At 38.6% G+C, this 17,588-nt stretch overlaps 1 protein-coding gene across 1 annotated transcript in view; it reads left to right on the top strand.

Moving 5' to 3' along the window:
• LOC144971748 (uncharacterized) overlaps nucleotides 1–17,588 on the top strand; it is a 48,085-nt gene that overhangs the window by 13,648 nt on the left and 16,849 nt on the right. The window contains exons 3-4 of the mRNA XM_078912822.1: nucleotides 1,177–1,344; nucleotides 4,810–4,928. Coding sequence (XP_078768948.1) covers nucleotides 1,177–1,344; nucleotides 4,810–4,928 — 287 coding nt within the window. The remainder of the gene's footprint in view (nucleotides 1–1,176; nucleotides 1,345–4,809; nucleotides 4,929–17,588) is intronic.

Genomic DNA, 17,588 nt, shown 5'->3' on the forward strand with positions numbered 1-17,588 from the left:
AATATATCTAGATAGTATGAAATTGACGTCACTCAGTAATTCTCACCAAACGATATTAACCAGACTATAAACGTTCAAGGTTACGCATGGTTTTGTGTGTTGGTCCGTTATACTTCCGGATTGCAATGTTGTGAGCATCTTAGCCAAGCGCATACTATCTATACGGGTAAAATTATTATTTGTAGTTTATATAGATAGAACGAAGATGACGTCACTCAGGCCTTTGTTATTGTTTTTGCCATCCGCGTTTGTGAGTTGTTCTCACTAAACTGTATAAACCAGGCTATAAAAGTTCATGGTTACACAAAGTTTGTGTATTGGTCCGTTATACTTCCGGATGGCAATGTTGTGAACTCCTTGGCCAAGCGCATTCTATCTATATAGAGCAATATCATCTAATCGTGCTCAAAGCGCTTGACAAGGGGTCCCTGACCAAGAGCTAGCAGCACGTAACATGTAAAACAAGACATGACGCCTGTTAGGTTTGTAGACAGACAACGCTGTTGACGGCCAGGTACTCATTTTACACCTAAGTACGGTTAGAGAATGTGAGTAAAGAGCCTTTTCCAAGGATTCAACTATCCGCCGAGCGAGGCTCGAACCCAAGACCTTCCGATCCGAAAGCGAGTGTCATAACAGAAGACCACATAGCCGCACATCTGAACACACGTGTGAAGCATTTATCACTCTTTTTCTTTTCATTATTGTTGTTCTCTGAATCACCTCTCTCGCACTAAGGCAGTTAAAGTCGGATGTCCTCTATATAAAGCAATGAGACCATATCAATTTTGGTTATCAGACTTGCAAAAACATATTCATATAAGTACACATCGGTCGCAATTGGATTCAATAGTCTGATGTCATGTCGCCCAGCAACGTCGGCCATCGTGGTTCTAAACAAAGAAAATTGGTACTTTTTATTCTTCATGATGGCTACAACTTTTCATATGTCTTGTGATCAGAATGTGTAAAAGTCAAAACATGATCAGATTTATAATGGTTTTTTTTTCCTCTGGATACGTTTTTATGCTCGTCGGAGAAATTTTTCATAAGGGCGTCCGCCATTGTTCCGATAGTTTAGAGTCAGTTACTAAGTTACCATGCGTCATTACGAGGGAAGTGGCGTTACGACTGTTGAAGCGTATTATAATATTGTTGTCCTCTCTTCCTTTCTAGAGCAACGGCGGCAGCTGACAAAAATCTCTACCGTCTACTGGAGGCCATGCACGACAGTAAAACGTCCATCACAAACAGCAGTGCCATCTACGGCTACGGCGCTGAGAATCACACATTGGAATATCTGTACTTGGCTACTCACCACCGTGAAGAGGATATGATCGTTGCGTGAGTAGGACAATCAACCATTTTGCAGCCAAGGCGCGAAATGTCAAAACACATTTCTATTAATTTTTTAAAAAGAGCTTTTATATAGCGCAATATCCACTAAATGTGCTCAAAGCGCTATACAACGGGTCCCTCGCCAACAACAACATTTAACGTTTAGGACGGGACATGACACCTGTTAGGCGATGTTACAATCTTTTTTTTTTGGACAGAGACAACGGTGTCAACGACCAGGTACTCATTTTACACCCAAGTACGGTGAGATAATGTGAGTAAAGAGCCTTTTCCAAGGACTCAACTATGCTCCGAGCGAGGCTCGAACCCAGGATCTTTCCACCCAAAGCGAGTGTCATATCACAAGACCGCAAAGCCGCACGAGACCGACATGTATTTATAAGCAGGTCTGATAACCCAAATTGCTATGGGCTCATTGTTGTCATGGAAATATTCTCAAACCAACGCAAATTATTGTCCTTTACAACTATGTGACATCAAGCCCATAACTGCGCCCTGTTATCAGACCTGCAAATATGTGCATCTAGCTATAGACCTGTGTGCGCATATTTGCGAGTCAAATTACCGAACGCAATTATGGGCTTGTTTCAACATTCTTGTAATGGACAATATTTTGCGTTGGTTGAGAGTATTCCATTACAACAATGAAACCATAACAGTTTGGGTTATCAGACCTGCAAATAAGTATACGTCGGTATGGACCCATGCATAAAATCTATTAATTCACTTAATAATGCAGCCTAGAAAACCAAATATCAATTTGCACGAAAAAAGATGGCTGAAAAAAATATGTATAAAGGCAAAATGCAACGATTGTTGCTTCAAAATACATCTCAAACATGGGACTTTCATTAAGTAGGTTTGAAATGTCTGAACAAGTTGAAATGATATTATTAACCAATCGGTTTATTTGAAGTAAAAGTTCTCTGGCTAACATTGTTAAAATAAATAGATATATTTTATAATTTTGTTTGTTTTTTTGGGTTTGTTTTGTTTGTTTGTTTGTTTGTTTTAGTTTTTTTTTTAATTTCTTTTTTTATTAAGTGTTTTTTTTTCCAGTGTCGACAAGATATTGTCGTACACGAACCCTTTTTTTTCATTTGTTTAGAAAAAACAAACTGTCCTCACGTATCGAACGGTTGACCTTTCCGTTAACGTTATTACAAAGAGTCTCAATCCAAGACGTCTAAAGTTAGAGGCTCTTGAGACATGTTTAAAAGTCATTTTAATCGATCGATATTTAATGAAAAAGTTTCCTGGCTAAAATGAATTACATTTGTTTTGTGAGAAAATAACATAATAGGACATAATACCTGGGGACCAAAATGGGTTGTCAATGGATCATGTCAAACAGAAAATGAGATTAACACATGTCTGGCCCAGGAATACACAGGGGAGCAAGGTTGATGTACGGCCACATAAATAATATTGATCATATATGGGTTCTTCTAAATTGAGCTTCTACATTGAGCTTTATATAGCGCAATATCCACTAAATGTGCTCAATGCGCTTTACAAGGGGTCCCTGGTCAACAGCAACATTTAACATGTAGGACCGGACATGACGCCTGTTAGGCCATATTACAATTTTTCGGACAAAGACAACGCTGCTAACGACCAGGTACTCATTTTACACCTAAGTTCGTGAGAGAATGTGAGTAAAAAGCCTTTTCCAAGGACTCAACTATGCGCCGAACGTGAGGCTCGAACCCAGGACCTTCCGATCCGAAAGCGAGTGTCATACCACTAGACCACATAGCCGCACAATGGTTCCACCATTCCACATAATATTGTCCACTAGTTGTTCCTAGTGCTATAATGTCTTATTGTCATTGGCTCCAGATTGCTCAATAAAGAACGGAAATGTGATTTTAAAAAACAGGTTCCAATCTCATTAAAAGTGTAAAACCACTCTTCCGGACCTTGTGTAAATGATCTTCTAGTTTCAGAGTGATGACGTCTTATTTTCTAATCTAAATTTATTCTGGTCGTCAATAAATGCCATCCATCCTCGCTCTTTTACTTCCCGTAATTCTTAAAGTATGCCTATACATCCTGCTGCTCAAATAATTATGCCACTTTATGATTCAATATGAAACCAATGCATTATTAGTCTTCCGAAGGACTGGTTTTATAAATACTTCTAAAGATTTTTGAACCTGAAAAGTAGAGGGTGTGACGTCACGACTTTTCTTCCCTATTACTAGATTAGTCCATTCACAAACAACCGGGTTTGAATACAATTGAAGAGTGGTTTTCCAAAACTCCTTAACTCCGTTTTCCCCCATTTTGAGACAATACGGATAATTTTCCCTAAAAATTCTCATTCGGTTTGTTATTTCATCATAATTTAAACTTCAAATTCATATAAATCTAGGGAAATTCTTGTTTCAAATAATGCTTAATATAAGATTTACATTTCAATTTATCTCATGGATGGAAAATCTCAAAAAGTAGAAAAATCGACGTAAATAGTTTTGGAACACCAGCCTTGAATTAGAGTCGTTAAGTGACATGCCTTAAGACCACACGTTGCTACCAGTCGAAGCAATCAGCCTCGCAGATCCTGAGCATCACTCACAATTAATTTTAACACAGGTGACTGCAGAAATGTATGATGTCGTTACGTGTCGCCATTAAATTTTCTCATTAGGCTGCCTAGGCATGTACTAAAGGCAGACCTGCCTACCTGGGCACGAAAAAATAGTAGTTTTCAGAGGTTTTAACATATAAAATACTCGTAGTAAAAATTACAAATTTGTCATTAAAATATTATGTTAAACTACTGCCTTTAACTCCCTTATGAACTAGCTACGGCAACAACACTTTTTTTTTCAAGAAGTTTTATTGAATCAAAGATCTTTTTATAATTGTCTGTTTGGAGCCAAAAATCCATAGTTCTGTGAAATTTTCGTAGTAGTAGGCAAGTTTGTAAAGGTAGCTAAAATTGCAACAAAAATCATATTGATCAATGGATGGATTTTTTCCTAGGGCTATACTTTATAGATAGCTCAATTTGGAGAGTGATTATTTCCATGTCTTATTATATGAATATCCTTTGAAGTCACTTGATTTTAGCTGCAATAGTAGAATGTATAAATTAATAAATCCTCCTCATCATGATAATCATCATCATCATCATCATCATCATCATCATCATCATCATCATCATCATCATCATCATCATCACGGCCTGCATCAACTTCATCATCATCACATCATCATCATCATTATCATCATCATCATCACAGCTTGCATCAACCTTATCATCATCATCATTGTAATGTGGTATTAAAGGTAGAGTGGAGGTTAAATTCGCTTGTGACAATCATCATCACCATCATCATCACCACCACCACCACCATCATCATCATCATCATCATCATCATCATCATCATCAGCAGCAGCAGCAGCAGCAGCAGCATCTTCTTCGTCATTCCCCTATTTCAGGTGTAAATGGCAGGACCATACCTGTGGACCTGAAAACTTCACAGAGGTGTTGACTGACCATGGCGTTTGTTTTACCTTCAACGATGACGTCAACAACCGTTTATGGGCAACGTCCGCAGGTAGATTGGGGAAAAGACTGAAAGGAAAATAATAATAATAATAATAATAATAATAATAATAATAATAATAATAATAATAAATAATAATAATAATAATAATAATAATAATAATAATAATAATAATAATAATAATATATTTGTTGAGTGCTTTTCCATATCACGAGGAAGTGCTCGGAGCGCTTTACAGGGACATCAACAATTCAATTTAGAAAATAAGAAAGCCTTAAGATGCTTTTTAAACATTTCTTCCGATGAAGAATGTCGTATTTCTTTTGAAAGTTTGCTGCAGAGGGTTGAATTTTTAATTCAGAAAAGTGAGTGGAGCAGGCACTTATGTTGGTAACAACAAGATATGAAGTGAATAGAAAAGTGCCAGAAGACAATAGAGAATAAAAATTTTTCGCGGCGGTGGTGGGGTTCGAACCTGCGACCTTATTGGTACGACAACTCCGCCTGGCAGGTGAGAGCGTGGCTCTACCGTGTGAGCTATCCACGAACACAAAATATTCGTTTCAAACCCAAAGTCATTACTAGATCCCTCTCTCACCCACTTCTTGAGACCGCCGATTCGTTCGTACACCACCATCGCGAATAATTTTGACCAGCAGTTAAGCTTAATAGCCAATATTCTCAACACAAACATATAACATAGAAACGATTGAGACATTGAGTATGCTCCGGTGTATGGGGTGAATTTTTAATTCAGAAAAGTGAGTGGAGCAGGCACTTATGTTGGTAACAACAAGATATGAAGTGAATAGAAAAGTGCCAGAAGACAATAGAGAATAAAAATTTAGAGAGAGGTAGAGCCACGCTCTCACCTGCCAGGCGGAGTTGTCGTACCAATAAGGTCGCAGGTTCGAACCCCACCACCGCCGCGAAAAATTTTTATTCTCTATTGTCTTCTGGCACTTTTCTATTCACTTCATATCTTGTTGTTACCAACATAAGTGCCTGCTCCACTCACTTTTCTGAATTAAAAATTCACCCCATACACCGGAGCATACTCAATGTCTCAATCGTTTCTATGTTATATGTTTGTGTTGAGAATATTGGCTATTAAGCTTAACTGCTGGTCAAAACTATTCGCGATGGTGGTGTACGAACGAATCGGCGGTCTCAAGAAGTGGGTGAGAGAGGGATCTAGTAATGACTTTGAGTTTGAAACGAATATTTTGTGTTCGTGGATAGCTCACACGGTAGAGCCACGCTCTCACCTGCCAGGCGGAGTTGTCGTACCAATAAGGTCGCAGGTTCGAACCCCACCACCGCCGCGAAAAATTTTTATTCTCTATTGTCTTCTGGCACTTTTCTATTCACTTCATATCTTGTTGTTACCAACATAAGTGCCTGCTCCACTCACTTTTCTGAATTAAAAATTCACCCATACACCGGAGCATACTCAATGTCTCAATCGTTTCTATGTTATATGTTTGTGTTGAGAATATTGGCTATTAAGCTTAACTGCTGGTCAAAATTATTCGCGATGGTGGTGTACGAACGAATCGGCGGTCTCAAGAAGTGGGTGAGAGAGGGATCTAGTAATGACTTTGGGTTTGAAACGAATATTTTGTGTTCGTGGATAGCTCACACGGTAGAGCCACGCTCTCACCTGCCAGGCGGAGTTGTCGTACCAATAAGGTCGCAGGTTCGAACCCCACCACCGCCGCGAAAAATTTTTATTCTCTATTGTCTTCTGGCACTTTTCTATTCACTTCATATCTTGTTGTTACCAACATAAGTGCCTGCTCCACTCACTTTTCTGAATTAAAAATTCACCCCATACACCGGAGCATACTCAATGTCTCAATCGTTTCTATGTTATATGTTTGTGTTGAGAATATTGGCTATTAAGCTTAACTGCTGGTCAAAATTATTCGCGATGGTGGTGTACGAACGAATCGGCGGTCTCAAGAAGTGGGTGAGAGAGGGATCTAGTAATGACTTTGGGTTTGAAACGAATATTTTGTGTTCGTGGATAGCTCACACGGTAGAGCCACGCTCTCACCTGCCAGGCGGAGTTGTCGTACCAATAAGGTCGCAGGTTCGAACCCCACCACCGCCGCGAAAAATTTTTATTCTCTATTGTCTTCTGGCACTTTTCTATTCACTTCATATCTTGTTGTTACCAACATAAGTGCCTGCTCCACTCACTTTTCTGAATTAAAAATTCACCCCATACACCGGAGCATACTCAATGTCTCAATCGTTTCTATGTTATATGTTTGTGTTGAGAATATTGGCTATTAAGCTTAACTGCTGGTCAAAATTATTCGCGATGGTGGTGTACGAACGAATCGGCGGTCTCAAGAAGTGGGTGAGAGAGGGATCTAGTAATGACTTTGGGTTTGAAACGAATATTTTGTGTTCGTGGATAGCTCACACGGTAGAGCCACGCTCTCACCTGCCAGGCGGAGTTGTCGTACCAATAAGGTCGCAGGTTCGAACCCCACCACCGCCGCGAAAAAAATTTTTATTCTCTATTGTCTTCTGGCACTTTTCTATTCACTTCATATCTTGTTGTTACCAACATAAGTGCCTGCTCCACTCACTTTTCTGAATTAAAAATTCACCCCATACACCGGAGCATACTCAATGTCTCAATCGTTTCTATGTTATATGTTTGTGTTGAGAATATTGGCTATTAAGCTTAACTGCTGGTCAAAATTATTCGCGATGGTGGTGTACGAACGAATCGGCGGTCTCAAGAAGTGGGTGAGAGAGGGATCTAGTAATGACTTTGGGTTTGAAACGAATATTTTGTGTTCGTGGATAGCTCACACGGTAGAGCCACGCTCTCACCTGCCAGGCGGAGTTGTCGTACCAATAAGGTCGCAGGTTCGAACCCCACCACCGCCGCGAAAAATTTTTATTCTCTATTGTCTTCTGGCACTTTTCTATTCACTTCATATCTTGTTGTTACCAACATAAGTGCCTGCTCCACTCACTTTTCTGAATTAAAAATTCACCCCATACACCGGAGCATACTCAATGTCTCAATCGTTTCTATGTTATATGTTTGTGTTGAGAATATTGGCTATTAAGCTTAACTGCTGGTCAAAATTATTCGCGATGGTGGTGTACGAACGAATCGGCGGTCTCAAGAAGTGGGTGAGAGAGGGATCTAGTAATGACTTTGGGTTTGAAACGAATATTTTGTGTTCGTGGATAGCTCACACGGTAGAGCCACGCTCTCACCTGCCAGGCGGAGTTGTCGTACCAATAAGGTCGCAGGTTCGAACCCCACCACCGCCGCAAAAAATTTTTATTCTCTATTGTCTTCTGGCACTTTTCTATTCACTTCATATCTTGTTGTTACCAACATAAGTGCCTGCTCCACTCACTTTTCTGAATTAAAAATTCACCCCATACACCGGAGCATACTCAATGTCTCAATCGTTTCTATGTTATATGTTTGTGTTGAGAATATTGGCTATTAAGCTTAACTGCTGGTCAAAATTATTCGCGATGGTGGTGTACGAACGAATCGGCGGTCTCAAGAAGTGGGTGAGAGAGGGATCTAGTAATGACTTTGGGTTTGAAACGAATATTTTGTGTTCGTGGATAGCTCACACGGTAGAGCCACGCTCTCACCTGCCAGGCGGAGTTGTCGTACCAATAAGGTCGCAGGTTCGAACCCCACCACCGCCGCGAAAAATTTTTATTCTCTATTGTCTTCTGGCACTTTTCTATTCACTTCATATCTTGTTGTTACCAACATAAGTGCCTGCTCCACTCACTTTTCTGAATTAAAAATTCACCCCATACACCGGAGCATACTCAATGTCTCAATCGTTTCTATGTTATATGTTTGTGTTGAGAATATTGGCTATTAAGCTTAACTGCTGGTCAAAATTATTCGCGATGGTGGTGTACGAACGAATCGGCGGTCTCAAGAAGTGGGTGAGAGAGGGATCTAGTAATGACTTTGGGTTTGAAACGAATATTTTGTGTTCGTGGATAGCTCACACGGTAGAGCCACGCTCTCACCTGCCAGGCGGAGTTGTCGTACCAATAAGGTCGCAGGTTCGAACCCCACCACCGCCGCGAAAAATTTTTATTCTCTATTGTCTTCTGGCACTTTTCTATTCACTTCATATCTTGTTGTTACCAACATAAGTGCCTGCTCCACTCACTTTTCTGAATTAAAAATTCACCCCATACACCGGAGCATACTCAATGTCTCAATCGTTTCTATGTTATATGTTTGTGTTGAGAATATTGGCTATTAAGCTTAACTGCTGGTCAAAATTATTCGCGATGGTGGTGTACGAACGAATCGGCGGTCTCAAGAAGTGGGTGAGAGAGGGATCTAGTAATGACTTTGGGTTTGAAACGAATATTTTGTGTTCGTGGATAGCTCACACGGTAGAGCCACGCTCTCACCTGCCAGGCGGAGTTGTCGTACCAATAAGGTCGCAGGTTCGAACCCCACCACCGCCGCGAAAAATTTTTATTCTCTATTGTCTTCTGGCACTTTTCTATTCACTTCATATCTTGTTGTTACCAACATAAGTGCCTGCTCCACTCACTTTTCTGAATTAAAAATTCACCCCATACACCGGAGCATACTCAATGTCTCAATCGTTTCTATGTTATATGTTTGTGTTGAGAATATTGGCTATTAAGCTTAACTGCTGGTCAAAATTATTCGCGATGGTGGTGTACGAACGAATCGGCGGTCTCAAGAAGTGGGTGAGAGAGGGATCTAGTAATGACTTTGGGTTTGAAACGAATATTTTGTGTTCGTGGATAGCTCACACGGTAGAGCCACGCTCTCACCTGCCAGGCGGAGTTGTCGTACCAATAAGGTCGCAGGTTCGAACCCCACCACCGCCGCGAAAAATTTTTATTCTCTATTGTCTTCTGGCACTTTTCTATTCACTTCATATCTTGTTGTTACCAACATAAGTGCCTGCTCCACTCACTTTTCTGAATTAAAAATTCACCCCATACACCGGAGCATACTCAATGTCTCAATCGTTTCTATGTTATATGTTTGTGTTGAGAATATTGGCTATTAAGCTTAACTGCTGGTCAAAATTATTCGCGATGGTGGTGTACGAACGAATCGGCGGTCTCAAGAAGTGGGTGAGAGAGGGATCTAGTAATGACTTTGGGTTTGAAACGAATATTTTGTGTTCGTGGATAGCTCACACGGTAGAGCCACGCTCTCACCTGCCAGGCGGAGTTGTCGTACCAATAAGGTCGCAGGTTCGAACCCCACCACCGCCGCGAAAAATTTTTATTCTCTATTGTCTTCTGGCACTTTTCTATTCACTTCATATCTTGTTGTTACCAACATAAGTGCCTGCTCCACTCACTTTTCTGAATTAAAAATTCACCCCATACACCGGAGCATACTCAATGTCTCAATCGTTTCTATGTTATATGTTTGTGTTGAGAATATTGGCTATTAAGCTTAACTGCTGGTCAAAATTATTCGCGATGGTGGTGTACGAACGAATCGGCGGTCTCAAGAAGTGGGTGAGAGAGGGATCTAGTAATGACTTTGGGTTTGAAACGAATATTTTGTGTTCGTGGATAGCTCACACGGTAGAGCCACGCTCTCACCTGCCAGGCGGAGTTGTCGTACCAATAAGGTCGCAGGTTCGAACCCCACCACCGCCGCGAAAAAAATTTTTATTCTCTATTGTCTTCTGGCACTTTTCTATTCACTTCATATCTTGTTGTTACCAACATAAGTGCCTGCTCCACTCACTTTTCTGAATTAAAAATTCACCCCATACACCGGAGCATACTCAATGTCTCAATCGTTTCTATGTTATATGTTTGTGTTGAGAATATTGGCTATTAAGCTTAACTGCTGGTCAAAATTATTCGCGATGGTGGTGTACGAACGAATCGGCGGTCTCAAGAAGTGGGTGAGAGAGGGATCTAGTAATGACTTTGGGTTTGAAACGAATATTTTGTGTTCGTGGATAGCTCACACGGTAGAGCCACGCTCTCACCTGCCAGGCGGAGTTGTCGTACCAATAAGGTCGCAGGTTCGAACCCCACCACCGCCGCGAAAAATTTTTATTCTCTATTGTCTTCTGGCACTTTTCTATTCACTTCATATCTTGCTGCAGAGGGTTGGGGTGTTTCTAGAAAAGGATCGCCCTCCACATGACACGAAAGAATTCTTTCCTTGAGTGACAAGCAATTTTCCCTCGGATGACGAGCGAAGGGGTCGGGTTTGTATATAAGTCCAATTTATCATACAGATAAGTTGGTTGATATGTGTTGAGGCATGTAAAACACAATATCAGAACTTTGTACAATACTCGCTCCTTAACAGGAAGCCAATGAAGCTCTTTTAGCAGCATTGTTTTGAATTCTTTGCAGCCTGAGTATTCTCTCGCTAGTGAGGTTAAAAGAGAGAGAGTTACAATAGTCACGTTTTGAAAGAATCAATGATGTAATCAAGGCATTGAGAAAGATATTGTATGTGCCGGTCTAATGTCATATTCTCATCCATTAAAGGTGTCGAGATTTTTAACATCGGGTGAACTTTGCACAATCGAGCCATTTATGTTACATTTGATATTTCCAATAGAATTTGTAATATTGGGATGACCTAAAATAACAATATCACTCTATTCATCTTTCAACTTTAATTTATTTGCTGTCATTGTGCACTTTTTGATGTAAGTAACGTTTGACTTAGCTCACATGCCGTATAATAATATATTTGTGTGTCGTCTGCATATAGATACTCGTAGATGGTAATTGATGTTATATTTCTTAGAATGTTAGTAAGTGGCTGTGTATATAATGTAAAAAGGAATTCGTCATTGTGAGAAAACCGTTTGGTCAATCATTATCGGTATTCAAAATGTGTAATGCAATGTCGCTTAAATATAAGCCCGCGAACAAAAAATCACGGCTCCACATTTCGTAACTTTGGAGGAATTTGCAATATTCCGTGCACACGGAACTTGGAACGGACTATAGTATATTTCCTGGTGTAATGGCAGATTTCATATGGCAATGTCCCCCCTTTACGACCGATTTGTGGAACTGATTTGATTGAGTAATCATTTGGTGTCATTTCTGCGCGTGTAAACGCGTCTCCGGATTTTAGCCACGTTTCTGTTAAACAAAGAATATCAATGCCCTTCTCAATTATCAGGTCTTTTATATCTTGGGTTTTTCAGTTCGATGATTGAGAATTTATACAGCGCATGACTACGTTTCTTTATTTATACTTACTATTCACTGTTATGATCCTCTCATGTATAGCCTGATACCAGAACCCTCTTGGACTTACATGGCCAAGAAACTCACAAGATTGCCATCCGGAAATATAATGGTCCAACACACAAAACTATGTGTAACCTTTTAGGTTTGTAGTCTGTTAGTAGTTTGTGGTTAGTTCTGTTTAGTGAGAATTACTCATAAAGATGGATGGCAAAAAACAATAACAAAGACCTGAGTAACGTCAACCTCGTTCTATATATAGTTTGATGTCAATTTTTAGTTTTGTGCAGCGTCCAGCGAGTTGATAGTGGAGCTCAAGGACACAAGTAATTCCATTGGTTGAACTATTGAATACAACTCACGATTTGTTTTCTTTTGCGGCCAAAGACTTGTCTTTTGACATTATTTTTTGGTCAGTGTCAGGCGAAAGACAACGATGGTGACGGACAGTCTCGGTGATAGGATTCAATAGCCGTAACGTCACTTCCTTCCTAATGACGCATGGTAACTTAGTAACACTGGCTCTAAACTATCGGAACAATGGCGGACGTCCGTATGAATTATTTCTCCGGCGAGCATAAAAGCGTATCCAAAGGGGAAACAAACATAAATTTGATCATGTTTTGACTTTTACACATTATGATCACAAGACATATGAAAAGTTCTAGCCAGCTTGAAAAATAAAAGGTAATGATTTTCTTTGTTTAGAACCAAGATGGCCGCCGTTGCCGGGCGGCGTGACACCAGACTACTGAATCCAATTCTGGTGTGCTGGTGGTGCCCCGTCGACCTCGTCTATTAACCAGCAGATTTTTGACCAATCAAAACATGGAATTTGTGACACACCTTTACACGTGCTCGGACAAACAGGGTTGTTTGTTTATAAATGATAAGGGAATTAAATCGACCTCTCTCTGACATTGTTATTGTTTTTATACCGTCAAATGGATGAATAGTTATTACATGATTTTCTCGATCATATGATAAACGTTTAAGTTTACACATAGTTTTTTGTGTTGGTTTTATTCAAACTTAGACACATACCATTGATAGTAAAAACGGTGTAGTTTTGATATCTTAACCAATCACTGCCATTATTTACATTATGACGACTGTCCGAGAGGCGTGGTTATCTAAATGTCTATTAGTTTTAAAAACAGATGTATTGTTTACAAGTGGCACGGTGAACAAAGTATAAAAAACAGATAGACTGGCTGATATTGTGGAATCCATTCGAAAAATCAATTTTATTAAAAACAGGATTTTAAAAAAATCTTCTTAAACTATTTAAAAGGGTACACGTTGATATAACAACTATCACAGTATAAAATCCAATTAAGAATATAGAATCAATCCAACACACAAAAATACAAGTAATCACAGCTCATTCGATACAGATGCCTGTTAGGCACCCTACACCCATCAAAATATTATTATTATTATTATTATTATTATTATTATTATTATTATTATTATTATTATTATTATTATTATTATTATTATTATTATTATTATTATTAAGTGCTAAAAGTCAATTTTATAGTAAAAATGATATGATACTTGTGTCAAGTTTATTTGGTTGATTGAGCAGAAATGTGAGACAGTTTATTGAAGTGACAAAAAATAAAATCTCATGTTCAGGGTCAGTTTATCATTTTTTTTAAAAACCCTGTTTTTCTTTTTTGGAATCCGATCCACCCTAGATGCACATATTTGCAGGTCTGATAACCGAATGTAATTATGGACTTGATTTATGCTTGTTGTAATGGACAATGTTTTTTTCGTGGGTTTTGGAGTACTTCCATTGGAATTAAATTCAATTCAATTCGAAGATTTATTTAGACAATTACCAATATCAATCATGGGGGGGGGGGGGGGGAGCACTCGATTCACACGCAAAGGAACCGAGCTCGATCCCGGGTGCAGTCGAGATTTTTTTCTGACCCCCTGTCCACCCAATAGAGATTGGGTAGCTGGGTTTGTAAGATATGTCGGAAAGTACTTTGCGATAGACTAGCATCTTATCCAAAGGATAACAAGCAATTGCTATTTTCCGTTTCACACTATAGAAACCGGGATAAATTCCGGCTCCATGGGGCTACTGATTCTGAATGGCTACAATATGAATCATACATTACCTTGGAAATTCCAATTAACAAATGGAAGCAGGTAAAATCAATATTAGACCAAAGCAAACCAAAAGAAAATAAAACAGATAAAAACAAAACAATACAAAATAAAATCATTATACAAAACACTCACTTGAATAAATGGGTAACAAATATAAGAGAAGCAATTTATATTTCAGGCACACAACATAAAATAAGAACAATTATCACAAACAATGAGCCCATAACAATTTGTGCTATCAGACCTGCAAATAAGTACAGGTCGGCAACAACATTACATAATACTGGACTTAGATGAGAGATCGTATAATATGTTGTTTAGAAACTTAATCAATAGATAAGATCAGAAACGCAATTGAAGCAGACACTACACACATTTGAAAATGTTGTTTCGCAAATAGAATTTCATATTGTTATTTATTACTAGTAAAAAGCCCGCAATTTCGCGGGGAAAGAACTATTTTCATTCGATACTGTACTCACCATCATTTAATGAGGGCAGATTGGTAAACAACGTTGTCTGTGTAATTTGGTATATCTTCGGTTGATTTTTCTGGTGGCCCAATAATATATTTAATAATATATTCCTCAACTAACCCCAAGAAAAAATTAAACCTAGTACCTTTGATTAACCCCAATAGGAAAAACAAACACCCTAGCACTTTAATAATACTTATGACTAACCCTAATAGGAAAAAAATCCGATCTCGAGCTAACCCTAATAGAAAAAATCATGACAAATTGAATAAATAAACGCCTGACAAAAGATCAAAGGTGAAAATACAAATTTAAAGAATACTGGGGATGTAGGAGCTTTCGGAATGTCTCCCCTTTACTTAACTTATGGAAAAACAAACTTCCTAGCACCTTTAATAAGACTTATGACTAACCTCTCGAGCTAACCCTAATAGAAAGAAAAAAAACAACTCTCGGACTGCTTTGCACTACCTTTCAATATTTAACAAATCAAAATGGCAGCTGAAAATCAAAACAATGGTCAAATTAAGAAATTTTAAACTTTCACAAAACTATCAAGGTTTGTTCTAGAGTTTTTAAAATACTTCTAGATATAATGACAAATTGAATAAATAAATGCCTGACAAAATATCAACGGTGAAAATACAAATTTAAAGAATACTGGGGATGTAGGAGCTTTCGGAATGTCTCCCCTTTGCTTAACTTATGGAAAAACAAACATCCTAGCACCTTTACTAAGACTTATGACTAACCTTAATAGAAAAAGAAATATCCTCGATCTCGAGCTAACCCTAATAGTAAAAAAGAATCAAAATGGCGACTGAAATACCTTCATGTGATCAAGCGAATAATATCACTATGAATGCCACGATTTGCTGAAAAATGCCAACACCCACACAACACAACGGAAGTAATAATGATACTTGATGTCATAAATAGATGACGCAAATTGACAACTTTTTACAGTGTCAAAATTAGTTGATTTTGGGAGTCAAGTGTCGTCGTTGGTACATATTTTATGATATCTGTTTGACTCAATGAACTTTCAACCTGACTTTAAATTATAAAAGGAAATCAAGTTATCTGTTTATCTATCTCTAAAAAATACATTTCTAATTTTCAAATCTTTCAGTAGAGTTGTGCGCCGTATCAATTTTTTATTGACTCAAATAAGCACAATATTCTCCACAATGCTATATTTTTTAAAGAAAGGATTAGTAGATAGTGGGAATTAGGATAAAACCGTGCAAATTTGGGTTGAAAGCAAGAAAATTTGCATGCATGTTACCAAGACCCATTCAACACCTAGCTGCTATAAATACATTTATTTTCTTTATATTCATTGTATTATGGGAAATTGGGCTAAAACCGTTCACATTGGGATTGAAAGCTTGAAAAATTAGCATACAGGTAGCTAAGACCCATATAAATGAAACCTGCTATAGAACCACTTTTATTTTTCCCTATATTATAGCATTACTTATCCAAGAAAAATAACAACGAGAATACAATGTGATTTCAATAATTTAAATATATTGCTGACCATTTACACTAGCTAACAAATGGCTCCGAGTGGGAACAGTACAGACAATGCACGTTTCGGGGAAAAAACCTTCGTCGGCAAAAGGAACGTTGAAAACATAAAACAAAATGTAGTAGGAATTGTAGCGTGGTATTCCTGGGTGGTTGAAGCATGAGACGTTAGCGTGGTTTTATCTAGTTGACATGCTAAAAAGGTGTCCCGTCAGTTCCTGCGAGAAGTTCTTTTTGCCATTGTAATTGTATCTGAAAACATGCAAACGCATTCCTTTTTAAGTCATATGTAATATTCTTCCACCCTCTCTCTCTCTCTCTCTCTCTCTCTCTCTCTCTCTCTCTCTCTCTCTCTCTCCCTTCCTCTCTCTACTTTCTTTATGAGAATTTCATATGGAATACACAAGTAATGTTACAGTTTTAAAACTCTACATTAACTGCACAATGGCACACCAGCAAGACACGTAAGACATATTTCATACAAAACAAGCAACCAGTACAGAGTAATTTTTGGACAACAGATAGAACACTCAATTATACCTGAACGAGCAGGCAATTTGTGTGCAGTGCCTTACACAAGGACACAACAGTAGAGATAGAACATGTTCCCATCGTCACCATGCAGTCAAAAACGTAACGTCAATAGCTTGACACGGTACTGCATCGTAACGATTGATAATTATCATAATGATAATGATGATGATAATCATGATGATGATGATGATGATGATGATGTTGATGATGATGATTATTATTATGGTGGTGATAGTTATATATAGCGTTCTAAGACACATACTGTCATCAAAATGCAGTAGTCCTTCAGAGCCATTCGGTCCATGGAGCCGGAGTTTATTCCAGTTTCTATAGAGTGAAACGGACAATAGTAATCGCTTGTTACCCTTTTCATAGGACGCTTGTCTATCGCAAAGTACTTTCCGCCATATATAACAGACCCAACTACCTAATTACTGCTGGGTGAACTGGGAGGTCTGGCAAAATCATTCGACTGCACCCATGATCGATCACGGTCCCTTTGCATGTGAAGCGAGTGCTCTACCAACTGAGCTATCTTGATCCCTAACAATCATCAAGTCTGACAGTAGATAAAACACGTAAAATGATTATTGCAGTATTTTTGGACCAAAAAAAATAATTAGGGGGAAGGGGAAAAGAGCACTTTCTTTGTCAACACCGATTAAATGCCGATATTTAATCGAGCAGTGCTTTGCGAGTCTGTTGTTTGTCTCTCCGTCTGCCCGTCTTCATTAGTGTAGTTGATTATACTTGTAAATCAGATAAACAAAAATCTCTTATTATA

This window comes from Berghia stephanieae, chromosome 4 (genome assembly GCF_034508935.2).
Source record: "Berghia stephanieae isolate SIO BIC M18660-M18661 chromosome 4, UCSD_Bste_1.3, whole genome shotgun sequence".
NCBI lineage: Eukaryota > Metazoa > Mollusca > Gastropoda > Nudibranchia > Aeolidiidae > Berghia > Berghia stephanieae.